Source organism: Fringilla coelebs (assembly GCF_963513975.1).
Source record: "Fringilla coelebs genome assembly, chromosome: 27".
Taxonomy (NCBI): domain Eukaryota; kingdom Metazoa; phylum Chordata; class Aves; order Passeriformes; family Fringillidae; genus Fringilla; species Fringilla coelebs.
The window spans coordinates 2,747,128-2,767,414 of NC_140053.1; the positions used below are offsets into that span (position 1 = coordinate 2,747,128).

The following is a 20,287-nucleotide window of genomic DNA, read 5'->3' on the forward strand; positions in this document are numbered from 1 at the left end:
TTCCCCCTGTTCTCCCCATCTTGTCCTTTCCTCTGTGTCTTTTTGACTGTTCTTCTCTCCTGTCACCATTTTCCCTTGTCAAAGTGAAGCCACTGCTTAATGCCAACATACTGAATTCCAGAGGCTGAGCGGGGATTGTCGGTGTCAGAAGTGACAGCTGATGCTGACAGGTCACCTGAGTCACTGCTCAACCAAACCCAAGCACCAGCACCTTTGGATTGAGGAGGATTGCCCCACCTTGAGAGAGGAGGTCCAGAGCTTGGGTGCTCTGAGCCATGCAAACACTCCATTAATCTGCTGTGAACAAGGGATCATAGATGTTCCCCAGGACCAAGGAGAGAAGTGCTGAAGGATTTTATGATGTCTCCCTGAATCACAGACTGCAAACTGATCCACTATGGTGGAGAGCAGCGTTGGGATACTTTCAATCTGGGCAAATCCCTGTTTTCAATCCCCCCCAGCTGTGGAGCAAACTGTGCCTCTGGTAACAGCAGGAGCTGGGAAGGGGCTGGTTGGGCTGGAGCCATGGTTTGTTTTCAGCACAATCCCTGAAGTTTCCTTGGCTGTCAGTTCGGTAGCAAATAAAATCAGTGATTTCTGGGTGTTGGAACTAAAAGCGACTCCACTTGGAATTTCAGCTAGGATAATATCCTTGCAATGGCATGGGAGCTAAGTGGGCTGAAATTGCTGCTAATGGTTTGTAAGCTCTGTGTGAAAGGGGAATGGAAGTGAAGAATTCTCCCAACTGCAGCTCACCCCCATGTGCTCCTGCAGGAATTATCTGTGAGCCAGTATTTTACTTTGTATTTACCTTATGAAACGTGTCCCAGCTCCTGCTGCTCTCCAGAACCGCTTCCCATCCCACTGCCCCTGCTCTGCAGAGTGCACAGCATCGTAGTGAGAAACCCAGGTCACTCTTGTGTCCCCTCTGAGGGATGCCACCGCCTCTGTATTCCAAGCTGCTGCCAGCAAGAGGAGCCAGCAGAATCAGGATGGAGTCCAAGCTCCCCACACTGTGAGCACTCTCAGAGAGGCTGGCTGGCTAATTGCTACCTGAGTAAAGCCAAACTTCAGTGAAATATCACAATAACTCCAAAGAAGCAAAGATTGCAAGAGTATCATCTTTATTTGAGTAGATGCAGCGATTCAATACATGCAAAACCTAGAAATAATTGCAAAGCTGACCCAATTTGCATCTTAATCATTGGTAAGTGAAGGAATCTGCCTAAACTTTCTGTGGCCAAGAACCTTCTGTGCTTCAAGACTCATTTCCAGCAGTTCAGAGTGATTTCTCCATCTCAATCCACGTGTTGTCTGCTTTTTCTCAGTTTGCAGATGACCTTTGAAGGACCTTCAGTGCTTGTCTCTTTTGTCTGCAGTAACATGGAGAGAAAGAGCAGCAATAATTTAAGCCCAGCTCACACAGACCACTCTATGATGGGCGCTGAGCTTGGCTGGGGCCTCATCTCTCATTCCCTTCTCTCAGAACTTTTCCTCTCCATCACCTGGATTTGACTCATCCTTTTTATGACACTGCTGACCTCTAACAGCTCAAGGCAGGTTTTTACTGGTGTGTTCCTGCAATTCCCCCAAGCTGCCAAGCTTCAATTCCCATGTCCTTTCATCTGGGGAAATGATTAAGTGTTTTATGCTTTACTTTAGCAGAATCTGAGATGTTTTTCTGATATCTGACATATTTTAATTGCTGAAATTTGTTCCATTCTAACCAGAGACATTTTTTTTTTTTCTGTGACAAATTATGCAGACCCCAGTCTCTAGAACAGACACAACTACCAGTTATGTGGTTTTAGAAAATAAAACTTCTTTTGAAAGAGAAAGGATTCTTACCGGCAGTTCCTGAAAGGGAGCCAAACATCCTGTGGAACAAAGAGAACAATTGAAAGAAGAGTTAATCCATCAAATGCTGCATGAGATGAGGATTGATGAAAGCAAATTGTCTATCAATCAGGTACACTGTATGCAGTCAGGGAAGGGATGCCCATCTCCCTGCTCTCCTTCTTAGCAAAGGACAGGGAGTTGTGGTAGGAAATACATTTTTAAACTGAATTGGAAAAAAATATTATGGAAAAGAAGTAACAGAGCAATTCAAAACCCTTCAACCCCTGCCTCATTTTTTTCTTCCTTGAGGCTGTGTGAGATAAGATTGAGCTGTGCTGCCATGTTGGAGTCACTCAGTGACTACCTTCATTTCTCTTTCCAGTATTTCCTCCCACACTGATTCCTGGTAGCTCTCCACCTAGTAACATGGAGTTTATGGGAATTTGGTATTAATTTTTATATTCTGTGAAACATTATTAACTGCACTTTTCCTGACTGTGATACAGCTGATCACTTCAATTGTTAGCTGCAATTAATCTACCCTGCTGCTTGTCAGTTCCCCTTCCTGTTTAGAAACTCTTTGAAGTCTCACTTCATGTAAACGACAACCGTAACATTTCTAGCTCCCGAAAAATTAGTTTGTTAAAAATTGTAGAACTCCAGGAGTACTGTGTTAACCAAGGCAAATGAGCACCATGACAGGGTCAGACTTATGAGGCTGAGCAAAAGGTTCTTACTGGGACTCCTGGCCTTCCAGGAGCTGTCGGTACGTGGTGATCTCTTGCTCCAGCCGAGTCTTGATATCCATGAGGATCTTGTACTCGGTGTTCTGGCGCTCCATGTCAGCCCGGAGCTCAGCCAGCTGCGCCTCGATGCTGCCAACCAGCCCCTGGATCTGTGCCAGCTGTGCCCCGTAACGCGCTTCTGTGTCGGCCAAGGTGCCCTCCAGCGCCGCTTTCTGTCAGGGCAAACCACAGGCAGGGAAGGTTGCTGCCAGTGCAGGACTTTGTGTGGGGAGGGAAATCGGGGCCCTTTTCAGTGGGGGGTTGTCAGGCAGTGCCAATTCTGACGTACCATGCTGAGCTGGGACTGCAGCTCGATCTCCAGCCCTTGCAGGGTGCGTCTCAGGTCAGTGACCTCGGACTTGCTGCTCTGCAGTTGTTCGGTGTTAACAGCGACCTCACGGTTCAGCTCTTCAGTCTGAGACAGGGAAAACACTACGTGAGAAATGTGGGGGGCATAAGGCTGTCACAGCATTTTTCTGTGTGTTTTAATAGTTGTTTCTTTCATGGATTTTTTTGTTTAATGTTTGTACAATATGCAGGGGGTTTACCTTGCTGTGGAACCAGGCCTCAGCATCCTTCCTGTTCTTCTCAGCCATCTGTTCATACTGGTCCCTCATATCTGCCAGGATCTTGGACAGGTCAATGCCTGGAGCAGAGTCCAGCTCAACACTGACTTGACCGGCTACTTGCCCTCTCAGGGCACTCAGCTCCTGTGGGGAAAGGCAAAGAGGAGACAAAAGAGGGTACAATTGTAAACTGAAAACATTATGAACCTTCTTGTCCTTTCTTCAAGGACTAAGGCTGACTGACTCCGCTGAGACACTGGCAGGAGGGATCCCAGTCTACACCAGAATCTTTTCCTCACTGTTGGAGAGCCCAAGGCAATCTTGAGGGGCTCCACATCTCCATGGGTTGTTCTTCAAATGCCACTTTCAAATGTGTTTCTTGGGGTTTTTACCTCCTCGTGGTTTTTCTTTAGGTAGGCCAGTTCCTCCTTTAATCCCTCAATCTGCAGCTCCAGGTCAGCTCTGGACAGGGTCAGCTCATCCAGGACCCGGCGCAGGCCGTTGATGTCGGCCTCCACGCTCATGCGCAGACCTTGCTCAGTCTCAAACCTTAAAAAAGCAAAACAAACCCATTCAGGTTCAGTGATCACCCAGCCCACCAAAAACACAGTATGAATGTATCTGGGTTTGTAGGATTTATGGTGTAGCAAGTGTCATCAAGCATTAAACCTTTCTCCACATATCCCACATTATGCAAAATTTTAGAGGTGCTTTTAGCAAAGACATGAAGGGTTGAACTGCATGCACAGTATCAAACCAATATTCATACAGGGGTTTCAGGGGCATTCCATTCCTGTTTCACTGCCCTTTGGCTCAACAAGGATTTTTGCCGACTCATGAGATCTTTTCACTCTCAGAAATTACCCACTTGGTTTTGAAGTCATCAGCAGCCAGCCTGGCATTGTCAATCTGCAGCACAATCCTGGCGTTATCAATGGTGGCATCAAGGATCTGCAAACAATGAGAGCTCATTACTGAGGCTGAAACAACTGTTATCAGCTTCCCTGCTGTGCAGATAAGAGTGAAGAGTCTATTTCACCTGTAGCTACAGCAAACAGAGGTGTAGGGAAGGATCAATGATCTACAGCAACAGACGTCACTCAGATTTATCACATACTTCTGCCAGGATTCTGTTTTGGACACATCCTCGTGTCCAGTGTGTGAAGTGAAAGCCAATTTAGGTAGAAGCTCTACAGTGAGACAAAACTATGTGCTGGCTGAAGGGAGATGATTTTGAGAGACTGTCTTTGATCAAAATTTTATTTCCTAGAATACCCAGGATAGTGTTTATTGATTATTTTAATGCATCATGAAAGCCTCTGAAGGAAATTTTATTTAAAGAAATCTCTGTTTAGTTTTACCTGGAAAGCATGTCACTTCTAAAACTCAAAAGCTCATCCAGAGACCAGCTGTATGGTTTCCCACCCCTAAGTAAGGGGAGCAAAAGAAAGGAGGGAAAATAATACTAACAGGAGGAAATCCCATTGCCAGTTCTGCCATCAGCAGAGCTCAGATTCTAAATCAGGAGTGAATGTGGATGGGTTGCAGCAAGGAGAAGCAACCTGCGTGGGAGCGGTCATGAACTCCAGGCTGAACTCAGAAAACTAAACCTCAAGTTTTCTTTCTTTTATTTACATAGTTAATCAGCTACTCCCTGTGTTATGCAGGGTGTGTATCACCTCAGCAATCTGTTATCAGGTACCCATGGGCTCTTGGGGCAAATCCTGCATTTATATCTGGGATTGATTACTTCATGTCTGCTGTTTCCTTTTTTCCTACGCCAAATGTTTCAGTTCACTTAATTCCAAGGTTAAGTATGGGAAATGTGAAAAAGAAATTACTCTAAACCTGTTTTTATTTTCATTGTTAAAGCAGTGTGTCTGGGCCTCTGAGGGCTTTCAAGCTCTATGGCAGGTGAGAGGTTGCAGAGACAGGCAGGTTGCTGTCACAGCTTGGCTTTCATCACATATTAGTTTATATAAGGTCATACATACATTAACTGGTCATATGTGTATAAACATATGCTTTGTTAAAAGCAAACATTATCAGACTTCAGTACTTGGGCATCCCCCACTGACTGGTTTGTACCTCCTCTTGGCTAGCATTAAAGAAAGTAGATAGTTCCATCTTGACATTAACTTTAATCCCCCCACCCATTCCTTGCATTTGCATCTCATCTCCCTCTCCCTCCCATGCCCTTTAATGCTTTCTAGGAGTTCCCTAAGGAACTTTTTGGGTTTTCATGCTTCCTTTGCAAGTGGAAATCTAAGATGACTTTTGATAAATATTAACACCTACCTTGTCTCGAAGGTCTTCAATAGTCTTGAAATAAGGACTGTAGTCCCGAGCTGGGCTTGGTCCTTGTTTTTGGTACCAGTTTCGGATTTTGGTTTCGAGGTCAGAGTTTGCCTCTTCGAGCGCGCGCACTTTCTCCAGGTAGGAGGCCAGGCGATCGTTCAGGCTTTGCATGGTCGCCTTTTCATTTCCCGAGAGGAGCCCATCACCCCCCAGGCCACCCCCATAGCTAAAGCTGCTGCTGAAGCTGCCTCCACCATAGCCCCCCCCCAGGCCGCTTCCCAGGCCAGAGGAGACAATCCTGGCAGAGGACACGGACACACCTCTGCCACCAGATCCCCCGTGGATGCTGGGGGCCCTGAAGCTGCCACCGTAGCGGAGGGAGGAGGCGCCGGGGCCCCCCACCACGGAGGAGCTGGTTTGCCTGAAGCTGTAACTGGCCATGGGGAAGGAAGAGCAAGGACCCAACCTAAGCTGCACCTCAGCGATTCGTGATCTCGAAGCAGGAGAGTGCCCTGCTCCCCCACCGCACCGCTTTTATGCCGGTGACAATGGGAGTTGTCTCCAGAATGTGTTATCTGAGACCCATGGAATTTATCAGCCCTAAGCCTTCTGCCAACACGGCGGTTCCCCTTATTGGTCAGTGGCTGTGGAGTGGGCTGTTTCCTCCCCCAGCACCTCCGCACGAGAGAGGCGATCCCCTCCCCCGGACCTCTGCCGCTTGAAGCAAAAGGTGGGATTTGGAGGAGGCGTCTCCCTACCGAGGGGAGCGTTCCTAAACCTGGTTAGAGTTTACCTACGTGGAAACAAAGGGCTTAGGAGCGCACCCACTGCGGCCAACGCCGCGGTCAGAGCGGAGTCACACAAAGCCTTGTTTTAACAGAGTGATTCAGCCTGATAACAGAGCTTGTAAGGAGCCCAAATGGTGAACAATGTGTGTGGACCTTCACGTTCCTACCCCTCTGTTTCCCTCATTCCCCTGGAGAAAATTTTCTTCTTTCAGAGAGGAAGTTTTCACTCTTTCTTTCTTTACTCTCGGTTCCGTTTGGGCTAACAGAACCTGCTGTGTCTGAGAGTCTGGTTTTCTACAGACACAAGAATCCTCCTGAAGCAGCCATGGCTGTACCTGTAGCAGAGAAAAGCAGTGACATCCCTGAGTACCTGGGGAGTGAGCAGAAACAAGTGTCTGATTACACACTGAGTCCTTTGATTGCTACTGAAAGAGAGAAGCAAAGAGAAGAAACAGAATCACTTAGACTTCTGGTCTTTGAGAGTCATGAAAATGTTATTTCTAAAATTTTCAGGTCCTCTATTATCCAAGACGGATTTTTAAAAACTTTTGTTACGTCCTTCCTCCAAAACATTTCTGAGGAGTTCCACAGAATTTGGAAGGAATGAGAAAGAAAGAGAATGGAAGGAAAGCTCTGGCCTGGCAGCACTTGCAGCTCTTGGGACCAGTCAGGCATTTCTATACCCATGAAAAATGCTCCAGGTGTTTCAGGCTACACAATGAACTGCACTCCCTGTGTACAGAGGTGTCAAACTGCAGGGCAAATTCAGGGAGGGAAAGAGCAAACAGCAAATGGGAGGCCAGCCAAGGCACCTGTATCACCAGGTAAAGAGGAGGCCGTATCAGGAGGAATTCTGCAGTGACTCAGGTGTGGAATATATCACTGGATACACACAGGATATGTACCACACTGCAGCCCCAGGACACCACAGCAGAGCTCTTCCCTCTCTGTACAGACTTTACCTTCCACAGCTCTCCATCCTGCACTGCAATGCTGTGCAGCCTTTCCTCACAGGCCCAGGGATGCTCCTGCTGCCACAGACACGCCAGTTCCTTCTGCAGACCTGAATGTCCTGTTCAGCCCTGGGTGGGACAAACCTGCCCAGCCAGTAACTGCTCCAAGTGCTGGAACAGATGAAATAGTGGGTGTCAGGAGGTGACTGAGAGAAAGCAACTGGGAACAGTTATTTTTTTGTTAAATATTAAAGTCCATACTTAGAGCATAAAGAGCATCAGTGCATGTGCTTTTCTTCACTGAGCAGAAAAGCGAGAAGCTGAAAGGAGAATGAATTACCAGCGTGTTCTTTTTGAGATCTGTCCCCAGGTGCAAGGAGGGATGGACATCTGTCCCTCCAGGTATTCCTTCAGCATCCCTGGACTCCCATATCAGGACCTCAATGCAGTGCATTTTTGGGTTTTGCAAAATGAAAAGCTCGTCTGCATAATATTTTATGATCCAGCTCATGAAAATTGGCATCTGGATTGCTTCTGGGTGCCCTCTGCAATATCTTGAGTAAAAGCATCCATCCTCATATATTGCACTCTCTGAATATTGATCAGGTACTGCAGGCAGGTTGGGTTTGCATGAACTTACAGGGAAGAATCTCCCAAAGAATGAATTGCAATTCTTAGTGGCAGTTTGGAATTACAGTTGGGAGTGTCAGGAGAAGAAAGGCTTGGGACACACAGTCAAATGGATTAATCTGATTTATAACACCAAACACAGCATAAGCCTCTAGTACTAAATCAGTCCCTCTCACAGCATTTTTGCTAAAACTTAATTCTAAATCTTTTTACTTTCAATTTCTGTTTCACCTTAATGGTTGCATTGCATATGTTTGTTTTGGTAAGGACTCCCTTAAGGTGAGAATGTGTATTTTAATGCTTGGAAAAGCCTTCAGTATAGCAAGCTGAAGAAGGTGCATTCAGTGTCAGTCTCTTTCTGCCAGTACTATAAACCTAATTTATGGTAGGGTCAGCTTTTTCCCAATAAGGAATGGCCAGCACAGGGAATTTCCCTTATCTGCACCTTATCAGAGGGGAAGGGAGACACATTTTTTCAAGCAGAGTCATCCACACACACCCAAGCTCTTGGCTAAGACCTGGCTCTGCTTTACCTTTATCTTCTCTGCCTTGCCAGTCACTGCAGCTTTATAAAACCATTCCTGTTGTTTCAGGGTGGCTTTATTAATTGTCCTGTAAACCCATTTTTCCTTGCCCTTGAGGACACTGGTATATCCTTCTCTCTTTTCACATCCTGCTGAATTTGTTTCCAGGGGTAGATAATGCAATTACACTTTAATGAACTTACTGAATATTTTAACCAACTTTGTTGGTGCCTGCAGTTCTGTGGATGCATCTATGAATGAAAGAGCAAAGCCAATTTATTATCTGGATTTATCTTTTCAATTTTCAACTGTTTGTCCCTTCTGGTAATTCTTCCTTTCTGCCTTTGCTTCCATCACTGAAAATGTGCTGCTTTTTCATGAGCACATTTTGAGTCTCCATCTCTTCTCTTGCTCACATGAACTTTTTCCACCCTCCCCACTGATCATGTCACAGACCCTCTTAAAATCACAGCTTGGGATGTTTTTCTCCCCTTTTGAAGATCAGAGGCATGAAGTATTTGCAGCTTTTTAATTCAAGCACAAAATTTTCTATTTTTTCTTTTAAACTTCCTTGTGGGAAGAGCCAGTGACAACAAGCTCTGATCTGCAGCTGGTACCAAGGTAACTGCAGTTATGGTTTGCCCAAGATACAATTCTCAGCTGTCTGGCTTTTACAGCCCATCATAAATTTTTTTTTTTTTTTTTTTTTTTTAAATCCTCAAAACCTGGCATTGCCATATATTCCCTGAATGTGCCAAGAGATTGTGAGACAAGAATGCTGCTGTGCTGAAGAGGCAGGTCCCAGCACATGCACACACAGCTGTGAGTGGCTGGAGAAGAGGCCTGGGAAGAGCAGAGCCACCCTGGGAATTTGCTCAAAACGATTATTTTTGTGAAGCAGAGGGGTTGTGGTGAAGGGAGTGCATAATTTCTGCGCTGAAAGAGGTGAGAAACAAGGCTGTGTAAGGGTTCTGTGTTAATAGAAATTGTGAGAGTAAGACACAGGACAAGACATTTCTGTCCAGGGCTCTGGTTTGTTCATGGCAGGACAGAAATGATGGATCAATGATTTGAGCTGATCTGGAATGATTCCTGCCCAAGCTGCTGCAGTGCTATTGGGGCACAGAATTTAATTTCTCAATGATTGCCATTTATAGAACATTTAAACAGATTGGTATGAGGAAAATAAATAGAAGATCCTCCTGAAGAGCTCAAGTACTTTAACTGGGAGCAGTGTAAATATTTCACAAATCCTTGAAACAGGCTGTGGTGTGGAAATGCTTCATTGTTGTCACTGTTTCCCTAGAAACATAACTAACTTTAAACTCCTGACTCCTCCATCATTCCAGAACTCTAATGATAAAGCAAATCACAGAGTAAAGTACCTGAGACAGGAAAATAAACCAAATTTTCTTATCATGTAAATAAAGATTGTGTGGGAAGGAAGACTCAGTTGGGGCACCAAGCCCTGGGGAGTGCAAGTCAACTCACTGGATGTACTTTCACACTTCCTTTAACCTGTTATCTGGCTGGTAAATCTCAGCAAGGTATGATTGGGCTGGAAACTATTATTTGAGAGTCAAACATCCAACTGACAGGAGGATGTGTTCCAAAAGTCAGGTTTCTGCAGGCAGCAGCAAAGGCAGTGCAGGGGCCTGTGCCAAAGCCCAAGGGACTGAAGCTGTCCCAGGCTGGGGAGCTGTGGCTGTTGGACTCTTGCCATGGCCTCTGCACGCTGCACTGAGGGAGGAGCCCTGGGGCTATCCACAGGGATCTTCCCATACACCACATGGAAAATTCCTGCTCAAAAATAAATCCTAGACTTGGGAGGGACACAGAGTAGATGGGCCTCATAGCCCAGAGCTGAGCTGTTTTATTCTGGTCCCATCAGGAAAGCATTTGTGTGTCTATTAATTATATCTACATGCTCATATATATTTACATGCATATACTTGTATTTATAGACTTGTATATTATTAATTTTGCAAGAATATATTCTGATCATAGGGGTAAGCCACAGCTTCCAGTAAGGGCAGAGATTTGACTGTGCAAGCCTTAAATCTTAGTTTAAACATTAGTTCTGGATCTAATTAGAAAACAAGGACCTCTCTTAGTACCCTCCTGGTAGATCCTTGTATTTGGGCTTTCCTCATCCTACTGGTGCTTTCATACTCAGTTTTTCTGGACAGGAATTCTCAGAGCCTCAGGATCTCTGCTTGGGTTCAGTGAGAAAATCCAACTGTTGCTCTATGAGGGCAAGTCCTGCAGCCTCTGGTTTGTGGAGCTGCTGCCAGGGAGGTGTTTTTAACACTTGGTCCTCATGACAACTCTCAGCCCATGGAAACCCCTTTGGAGTGCTGCTTCTGCCTGCCCTGGCTGGTCACACAACTTTAAGGCAACAAAAGGGGATTTCTCATTACTTTTGACAGTTTATGCCACTTTCATAAAGGGCTGTGTTACTCATGTTTGTGTGTACCAGGAAAGTCCCTTCCTGGGCAGTCCTGGCTGTTACCTTAACTAAGAGCCATGGTTTTCCACCAGACTCTGACACCCATATTCAGCTTTAAATCTTCCTTTAATTAAAAACTGAGATTGTGCCAACTGTCAGTGTTTTGGGCAGCCCACTGCCAGCAAAACAAGTGACTGAAGTGCTTTCTGAATGCTTTTTCATGCTTTCCTAATGGATTCAGCTTTAATAACTGATAAAAATCTGATGACATGATTTCTAACAGCATTTCTACAGAAAGGAGTTGTTGGAATTTATTTAAAATCTTTGTGTGTGTGTAAGTGCTGTGAACTTTTGGGTACAGCTGTGATTTTCAATAGTCTAACATCAGGCTGTGAGAAAGAACTGAAGTAAGATTGGGAATGTTGTCAGGAAATGTTGATTGCTGAGGCTGTGGTAGCTTTGATGCCAGCCCTGCATGGGTTGGGAGTGCAGGTGTGTGCAGGGAAAGGTGTTCCCTGGAGCCAGGCTTGGCAGAGCCGTGGGAGCGTGGGCTCCCAACTGCTCCATTAGGAGTAATTGCAGCGTGCAGAAACCTCTCTTTAGGCACTGCTAAAACAGCTCTGAGAGCTCCAGTGGTATTTTTGGGGTTCCCCGTGGCAGGAGGGAAATGATGAATCTGACTCCATGTTCTTAGAAGGCTAATTTATTCTTTTATGATATTATATTCTATAAAAGAATGCTATACCAAAACCATACTAAAGAATAGAGAAAGGATACTTACAGAAGACCTAACAAGAATGATTATGAAAACCCGTGACTCCTGCCAGAGTCTAAACACAGCTGGACAGTGACTGGTCATTAAGTCAAAACAATTCACATGTTGGATAAACAATCTCCAACTCCAATACAGGAGAAGCAAATCAGATAATTAGTTTCTTTTTTCTCTGAGGCTTCTCAGCTTCCCAGGAGAAAAATCCTGGGCAAAGAGGATTTTTTCAGAAAATATGACAGTGACAAGCTCCGGTGTGCCTGAGACTACGTGTTTGCTGTCACTTGTCCTTTATCATGGGATCATGGAATGCTTTGGGTGGGAAGGGACTCAGAGCTCATCCAGTCCCACCCTCTGCCACAGGCAGGGACACCTTCCACCAGAACAGGTTGATCCAGGCCATGAACACCTCCAGGGATGCAGCACCCACAATGTGGAAACACTTAAAGAAATTCTGAGGTTTGCTGGGATTAGCACTCCCAAGTGTTATATATGATGTGAAACCTAACAGAAATTGTTACAGAGAGAAAGTGTTTTCCTGCATGAATTCTCATACTTACTTAACTTGGCTGCTGCTATTTTTCATGGTTATGGTGGGCTGCTAAATGTCAGAAATATCACAGGAGTAGCTTCCTTTTCTCTTGCTTTGTTGTTACTGGCACAGTGAGTCAGAGTTTCTTTTCTCATTCCTTGGGTCGGTGGTGGGCCGAGAGGGAAATCTGCCTTGTCACCTCTGTGGTTCCATTTCCTTGTAGCCAGGAGTGCCAGAGCCTGGCAGGACTGTGCACAGAGGCACCAGGAGTAGCAGTGGGCTGCTGTACCTGTCCATACCTGACAGCTGCCCTTGCAAATGGAAGCACTGCTGTGGGTCTAAATCCACAGGTGTGTCAGAATCCTGATCCAGAATGAAGCCCCTTGGAGAACCCACTAAATTCTGGTTCTTTTCTTGAATTTCTGCCCATACATGCATTTCACTCTCAGGAGGTATCTTCATGAAACCTCCTGAAAATGTTGGATTACCCATCTGGAGATGATGAATTGCCAGAACTGAGTCACCAGCCGTGGGGTTTGGGGCCTTGGGGAGCGGGAGCAGCACAGAGCGCCCCCTGCAGGCCCGGCCGTTAAGCACAGCCACTGAATCCAAGGCGTGAAATAAAAATAAAAACCAAAACGTGCCCGTTTTCGTATTAATGAATCTGTTCTTTCCTTGTACGAATCATGTCCCAGCCCTGAGGCTTTAATTTAATTTTGAGGGTGTTTCGAACAATTTGTGTCACAAATCCTGCTTGTTGTTTCCTTAATTGCCATCAGAGGATGCCAGGGAGCCGACCCAAAGAGATGAGCACACTGTCACCCACAGGTAAATCCTCACCCTGGTACGGAGCCGTGGGACATGCCACTGGGGCAGGATAAGTCTCAACCACAGCATTCCCTCATACTGCCACTGCAAACATGTCCCACCTAAAAGAGAGCAGAAGGGAAGCAGGAGATTTGGGAATGTTCCCAACAGACAGCCTAGAGCACAAGCGGCTCCTTTCTGGGATTACAGACATTCTTCCTAGTTAAACTGTGCCTAAAGAAGGTGCTTGATCCCAAAGTCCATTACAGCTAGCTAAAGCTGAGGGGTTTTGGGATAGTCAGCCCTGGTTGATAAGAGAGAGGAGTAAAAGGGATCACAAGGCAGAGGAATCTCTGTTACTTGCACTGAGCAGAAGAGTCCTGTTGTGACTCCAAGGAGTGGCAGATCTGCTTTGACTTTACAAACCTTTGTTTCCCATGGAAATAGTTTCTCTGACTCATCCCTTTCCTGCTGTGCTGAGAATTCAGCCTGGATTGTAACATGGAACAGTTTGATGTATTTTAAAATAATACCTTGTTATCCAAAATGATGATGTTTTACCTGTCCTGACTCTTTGCAAACCAAAGTGCAAGTGTAAAGCTGCATGACAGGATAAGAAATGTCGGTGATTTAGGAGGTGTTCAGGGAACAATGAAGCCTCTGAGACCCACCCAGGGTCTGGGGCAGGGCGGCAGTGGAGTCACTTCCCTGCTATGTGGCTGACCTTGTTCAGCAGCTTCCTTAGCCCTGCAAACCAAGCACTGAAATGCAGATTTCTCCGTTTGAAATGACTGAGATATTTCATCCGTTTTCTTCCTCTGTTTAGCCTAAATAAGCTGAGTGTGGAACATGAAGTGGGGCAGGTTTAGTAACAAAGCTTGAACCTTGCCTGCACCGTGCCATTCTCACAGAGTGCACCCAGAGTTCCACACAGCATGGATCTGGGAATGACCCTATGGAATATAGGAACACACTCCTTCTTGTGGAACTTCCAGATAAAACACTTGAGCTCAGATTTTTCCAACATGTCAGGAGGAATAAGTCCAACAACTGAATGTTGGGTTAGTAGAACTTTCGTACTCCTCACTCATATCCTGGTCTAACCCTTTGCTTAACTGAGCTCTGACCCAGAAGCTGGGAAAGGGCTGCCTGAATAGGAGTGATTTATTGTTCAATGACTCTAAGGAAAGTGAGTTTGTTTTGACAAAATTTTCATTAAATTTTGGGGTTGATTAATGCTGATTTTTCACTTCAGCTGCTGAATTGGCAAATCAACTACTTGCACACCCCTTGCAACATATGCTCTGAAAAAGGGGTTCCCCCACCCCTTTCTGTTCCCCATAGGTGTCACCCTTGAGTTTAGTGTGGATGTGTTTATTCATCTCCAGGATTTTATCCAGTCATCACATGATTTCGAATTAATGTATTTCTTTGGAGCCATATTAGATAATTCACACAACCTTAATTTCTTTGTGTACCTGACTTGTTCCACCTAAATGTAAGTAGAATATTAATATACCAAATAGACTGCTGGACACAGTTTTCTTTGCATTGCAGAAAGATAAAGCTTTATTTGAGGGATTGTTGTTCAGTAGAGAACCAAGTGCACTGCAGAGACCTGTGTGTGAGCACACTGATCACAGTGCTGGACAGCATCAAAAGGGAGGGGTAGATAGTTTTAGGAAAAGCCTAGTAATTATTAATTTTGATTTCATGGATAGCATTTGGAGAGCAGTCTGTGCATGGGGTAGGTCACACCATGCTGAGGGCTCGCTGCTCCCACGGCACCGACTGGATCAGGGAAGTCCAACACATCACTGGTATCTTAACACACTCTTGACTGCCCTGTGGAAAGAAAGAAGAAACCATTACTCTGATAGGGAAACCAAGAGTCTCTTTGCAGCACTGACATTTCAGACCCATCCACTATTTAAATATCCATTTGTTAGCAAAAGCATGGGAAAGGAGCTTAGCCTGTCTCTGGAATTGGAGCCAAAACACTTTGAAATGAAGAGCTTTGATTGTGAATGGTTTAATCCCTGCTGCAATTGCAGATGTGGAAGCCATAGCACAAGGTTAGTATTAAAAGGAAAAGGGGTGAAACACAAAATGTGAAAGTCCTAAGTTTGGATGCTCTTTGAAAGATGTTTCTTACCTGCCTTATCACTAGATTGACTATGACAGTAAGAACTAGAAGAGTAAGAGTGAGAGGACATACCTCCTCCTTGGACAGCTCCTTGACACGATCTGTAAAAGGAAAGGAGTTTTATTAAGGGAGCAATAAATACATACTGACATCATGTACAGTGCATGTGACAACTCAGCTTTTCCTGGATCTCGCAAAAATATTTTTATAGATTTTTTTTCATTTCATTCAATTCAGCTGTATTTTCCTGGAAAATTACAAAAGCAGATACAGCAAGAGACCATTGCAGTAAAATTCTTGTGCTCTCACAGTTCAGCTGTGCTTGTTTGACTGCTGACAGAAGGAACTTCATTACAATTTGGTTTGGCACGGTGATTCCTCTCATGGAATTCACTCTGTGCAAACAGGTCAAGAGGAACTGATTAACTCAAAACCTGGCAGTAACAATCTGCTCTGTGTTTCCCTTGATGTTTGATCTGCTTATGAGGTTTTTGATAGACACATTTCAATGCAGATGCTGTGAATAAAAGTTGCTGCACTTAGATTTCAGCTAGAGACAAGTAAAATATTCTGTTCTATCTTCTGTGACTGCCAAGAGAGAAAAGCTTGTGATAAAATTTGTGCCCTTATTTGCAAACAGAGAACATACACAAGATCCTGCTGCCCCTCCTGCAGCAGCGACCGGTACTGCTGGATCTCCTGCTCCAGGCGCATCTTGATGCCCAGGAGCATCTTGTACTCCTGGCTCTGAGCCTCCATCTCACAGCGGATGCTGCCCAGCTCCTCCTCCACGGAGTTGATCTGCATCTGGATTTGTTGGAGCATGCGGCCATAGCGAGACTCAGTTTCTGCCAGGGAGTTTTCCAGAGAGCTTTTCTGGAAAGGCAAACACAGGAGTTGAGGAGCAGAGTTCTAGAGCTGCTGCCCGTGCCAAGGAGGGAAGGGCCCGCAGCTGCTGCCCACGTACCGTGCTGAGCTGTGCCTGCAGCTCGATCTCCAGGTTCTGCATCTCGCGCCTCAGCTCCGTCAGCTGGTGGCTGCTGGTCTGGATGTCCTGGCTGCTGGAAGTGACCTGCTGATTGACTTCTTGGATCTGCAGAGTCAAACCCCAGAGACACTTTCTGAGCCACAGGGGAGCAGATTTGCTGAATGAGAGCTCACATCTGCAGGGAGCCTCTCTGTTTCAGCCGGTCCCAGTACCAGGGTGTCTGGGCTATGCCACCAAAGGAGACTCCACTCTGGGAGTGCTACATACCTTGACCTCATACCACTGCTCCACTTCCTTGCGGTTCCTCTCAATGATCTGCTCATATTCATCTCTCAGGTCATTCAGGATCTTTGTCAGGTCTTGTCCAGGGGCAGCATTGACCTCCACGCTCACGTCGCCACCAGTCTGGGACTGGAGCTGCCTCATTTCCTGCAGGGAGTGCAGAGAGAGAGAGACAAGAGCACACACAGGTCATTTGTTGTGCTGGGGCAAAGCACTGCCAAGGTACAAAGGAATGACAATCCCATGGCATAAAGGGAAATGGACTTGATATGTGATGGTGGGAGCCATGAAGAATCAATGGATTGTGTCTTTGGCTGTGCTATTTATCACTGGATCCTACCTCCTCATGGTTTTTCTTGAGAGCAATCAGCTCATCCCTCAAGGACTCCAGCTCAGATTCCAGTGAAGACCGAGTGGTAGTGAGACCATCCAGGATGTTTCTCAGGCCATTGATGTCAGCCTCCACAGTCTGACGGATGACCAGCTCATTCTCATACCTGTTCCAAAGGAAAGCAGAGCATTGCACACTCATTTCATTACGATGTGTAGGCTGGATCACACCACTTTAGACAGGACTTCATCCACCTCCATTCATGAGACTCATAAAATTTGTGATGTAAAAGAGGCAAGGTTCACAGGGAGTACTCACTTCATTCTGAAGTCATCGGCAGTCATCTTGCTGTTATCAATGTCCAGAATCATCCTGTTGTTGTCCACAGTGGCAGAAATAATCTGCAAAAGGGGAAGGTGGACAGGTATCTTTCTGTGTTCTAGATTTCCAGAATCTAGAACAGGTAGAATGCTCTACCAAAGAATGCTTTGATAGAAGCAAAGTGAAAAGAAGGAAAAAGACACAAAGCTCTGGTAGAGTGTTACTGCTTGTTTTATGGAGTAGTGCAGGGGTCACAGAAGATCCTGAATTGCCATAGCACGGGCACTGGTGTGTGCAAGGTTTTGGCTTTCCAAAGGTTTTGATGAAAGAGTATACTGATGGGGGAAGAACAGAAGAACATTTATTTTGGGAGGTGGCCAAGGCCCATGGGGTTCTGCACTCTGGGCGTAGGAGGCAGCGTGGGCTTTGCCCAATGCTGTAAGTCATCTCATTATGAAAAAGGTTGATTGTAATGGAAGACCTCAGCCCTCTCACCTGGTGCCTGTAGGAGTGTGAAGGGACAAAGGGAGCTCAGATCCTGCCATCCAGGTGCTTTGGCTTTGCACTCCATCCAGCTGATCTGGCTGGAAGCAGAGGGAAGCACTGCAAACCACACATGGCTGGTTTGGAGGCAGCTGCACAACGTGGGATGTTCATGGCGTGAGCCAGCGTGTCTGTGGCTGGGGGAGCTGCTGGTGCCTCGGGCTGTGCCCTGTTGTCTGTGGCTGCTCTGAGGGTTTGCTCAGCCAGGGGATGGGAGGTGCTGCTCAGCAGGTTTGTGCCTGAGGTACCACCAGCACGGGCATCCCACAGGTGGTAGAACCCAGTGCTGGGGATGGAGGGAGGAGGAAGAAGCAAAGAAGAAGGAGGAAGGGCTTAGAGGAGAGAGGAGCATGAAAGAGATGGAGCCACGTGTGCCAGCATGATCCTACCTGATTCTGGAGTTGTTCAATGGTCTGGTAGTAGGAGCTGTAGTCCTTGGAAACGCTGGGAGCTTGTTTCCTGTACCACTCCCGGATGTGGTGCTCAAGCTGAGCGTTCTCTTCCTCCAGCATCCGCACCTTGTCCAGGTAAGAGGCCAGGCGGTCGTTGAGGTTCTGCATGGTGACCTTCTCATTGCCGCTGAGCAGCAGGTCCCCGCCGGGGCCGCAGCTCCCCGCGAAGCCGCCGCCAAAGCCCCCGGCGAGGCTGCCCATGCTGAGGCCGCCGCCGTAGCCCCCGCAGGCTGCCCCGCCGTAGCTGCCCCCGCCGATGACGGAGGAGGCGTAGCGCCGGCAGGACACGGAGGAGCTGCGGCCGCTGCTGCCTCCGCAGGCGCCGCCACCTCCTCCTCCGCTCCTGTACGAGGTGCTGGACGTTCTCTTGATGCTGCAGCTCATGGTGAAGGGATCAGCTAGTGAGGCCCAGGTGCAAAGCTGTGCACAGCGAGATACAAGAAATCAAAGTGCAGCGGGCTGTCCTTGCTGGTGGCTATTTATGCCTGCCCAGGTGGGTGTCACCTGCTTCCCATGGGGTTTGCCAGCCATAGTGCTCATGCAGAAAGTGATGTGCTAAGGGGAATTTCTTTTGGGGCTTGGGACAGCCCTCCCCCCAGGTACTGGGTTTGCATGCTGATTCACACCAAGCCTGCACTGCAATTTCGGGTGGGTGGCTGTGAGTTAGATTTTGTTGGAGATAGTTCGTTGCTGGCTACTTAGTGAGTGAGACTCATTTTAATAATTGTTCTTTGTTCTTTGGAGTAATTTTCTTTTGTCCTGAAAACAGGTGGTGAGAGCACCACCTAATCACTCTGCTTTCATTTCAGATTTGGAGAAGTATGAACTCAACCACCCTTCGTGTGAGGGTGGTTCAAATTCACCTTGGAACTGCTACTTCTGGAAACAGAATCTCTCAAGAATTTTGGTGTTATGTCAGAATCTAGAGTTCAGGTTTAGAATTTCTTTTCCCTAGAAAAGAAAACTCGCTGTGGGCACTGTCTCTCAGAGTGCTTACTGGTAAATCACAGTAGAGTGAGTTTAACAGCAGCTGTGTTATTTCTGTTCTCACCAAACTCTGGTGGTATCAGTTACAGAAAATCTTCCTGTCTCATGCTCTGGTATGCATGCAGTAATGCCATTTTCAAGCTGTGAGTTTTAAACATTTTTGTGCATATTTCAAATCACTCAGAGATTATCTTAAACTGAAATACATGCATGAAATCTATATGGCTGCATTGGCTGTATCCTGGGAGAGGAAAGAGGATTTGGCTTGCCCAGATAGAGGCTGAGATTGTTATCAGCTGGCTCTTGAGGAAGGAGATACCAGGGCTGTTTGAAATTCAGAACAGTCCTGTTGTCCATGTAGGAAAGAGCACAGTCTGGATTTGAGTGTGTTTGGTCTGGAAACTAAGGGGAAATTTTTAACTTTGAGAGGCAGAAGTGTCTTGAAGAGTTTCCATTGCAGGAGCTGTGGATGGAAGAGAGAGTTTCAAATCTGATCTCAGTCAATTGATGTTGGGGATTTTATCCTTGTATAACAGAGTCAGCTGTGATGACTCTCTTGATCCCCCTTACCTTCAGTCTTTTGTCCCTTGGTGCTGTACCACTGCACCATGTTGGTCAGGGGGCAGATTGTGATAAGCCCTTCTTTGGAAAGGAAGTTTTGCCTTTAAATAACTTTTGGAAAATGTGAATTTTAAGCCTGAAAGACAAGGGGTCTCATTATGTGAGGGTTGAACTTTGAGGGAAATCCATCTCTACTTGGAAGTTATAATTTACTCATTTTTTTGTTGTTGGTTTCTCCATTTATGCTGTTACTTACACACACCCTGCAGTTGTGGCTCAAGCAGGATTTTTTTTCTTAGCCATAGTGATTATGAGATCCATAAAGTTACTAATGTGTGTTATGGCTGACTGAAGGATCATGGAAAACCATTCACCCTCTTTCTTGACACACCACCACCCCCATATCACAGATCCTTTGATCTGCATAATTATGATTGTTGTTTTATTGGTAGCTCTCTAATTATCCACACGTCAGAACCAGGTGCTTTGCATATGTTATTGAGACTGAGTCATCTTTATTAAAAAATAAAAATTATTTTCTCACAGGGTGTGATTCCTTAGTCATATTTTCCTCATTAGATTGTTGAAATGCACTTTTATTCTCCCCTATGAGAAGTTTATTGCTGATTGGTGTTAGTGCCAGAGGTGTTGATTTTATATCTCCTTCTCAGCATGGTTGCATCACAACACCCGGCCCAACAATTTCTGACATTTCCCAATGCTGTAATTTCATACT

The 20,287-nt window shown here is 46.0% G+C and overlaps 1 protein-coding gene across 1 annotated transcript; it reads right to left on the reverse strand.

Moving 5' to 3' along the window:
• Positions 1 to 1,189: 1,189 nt before the first annotated feature.
• On the reverse strand, positions 1,190 to 18,387 carry LOC311163237 (uncharacterized protein; the record flags this gene model as incomplete). The annotated part of the gene is made up of 15 exons (XM_084222007.1): positions 1,190 to 1,373; positions 1,849 to 1,877; positions 2,577 to 2,797; positions 2,914 to 3,039; positions 3,173 to 3,334; positions 3,583 to 3,739; positions 4,059 to 4,141; positions 5,489 to 6,000; positions 15,096 to 15,187; positions 15,736 to 15,962; positions 16,054 to 16,179; positions 16,342 to 16,503; positions 16,697 to 16,853; positions 17,006 to 17,088; positions 17,941 to 18,387. The coding sequence occupies 15 exons, from the start codon at positions 18,385 to 18,387 to the stop codon at positions 1,354 to 1,356; spliced, it is 2,604 nt and encodes an 867-aa protein (XP_084078133.1). The 3' UTR covers positions 1,190 to 1,353.
• Positions 18,388 to 20,287: the final 1,900 nt, after the last annotated feature.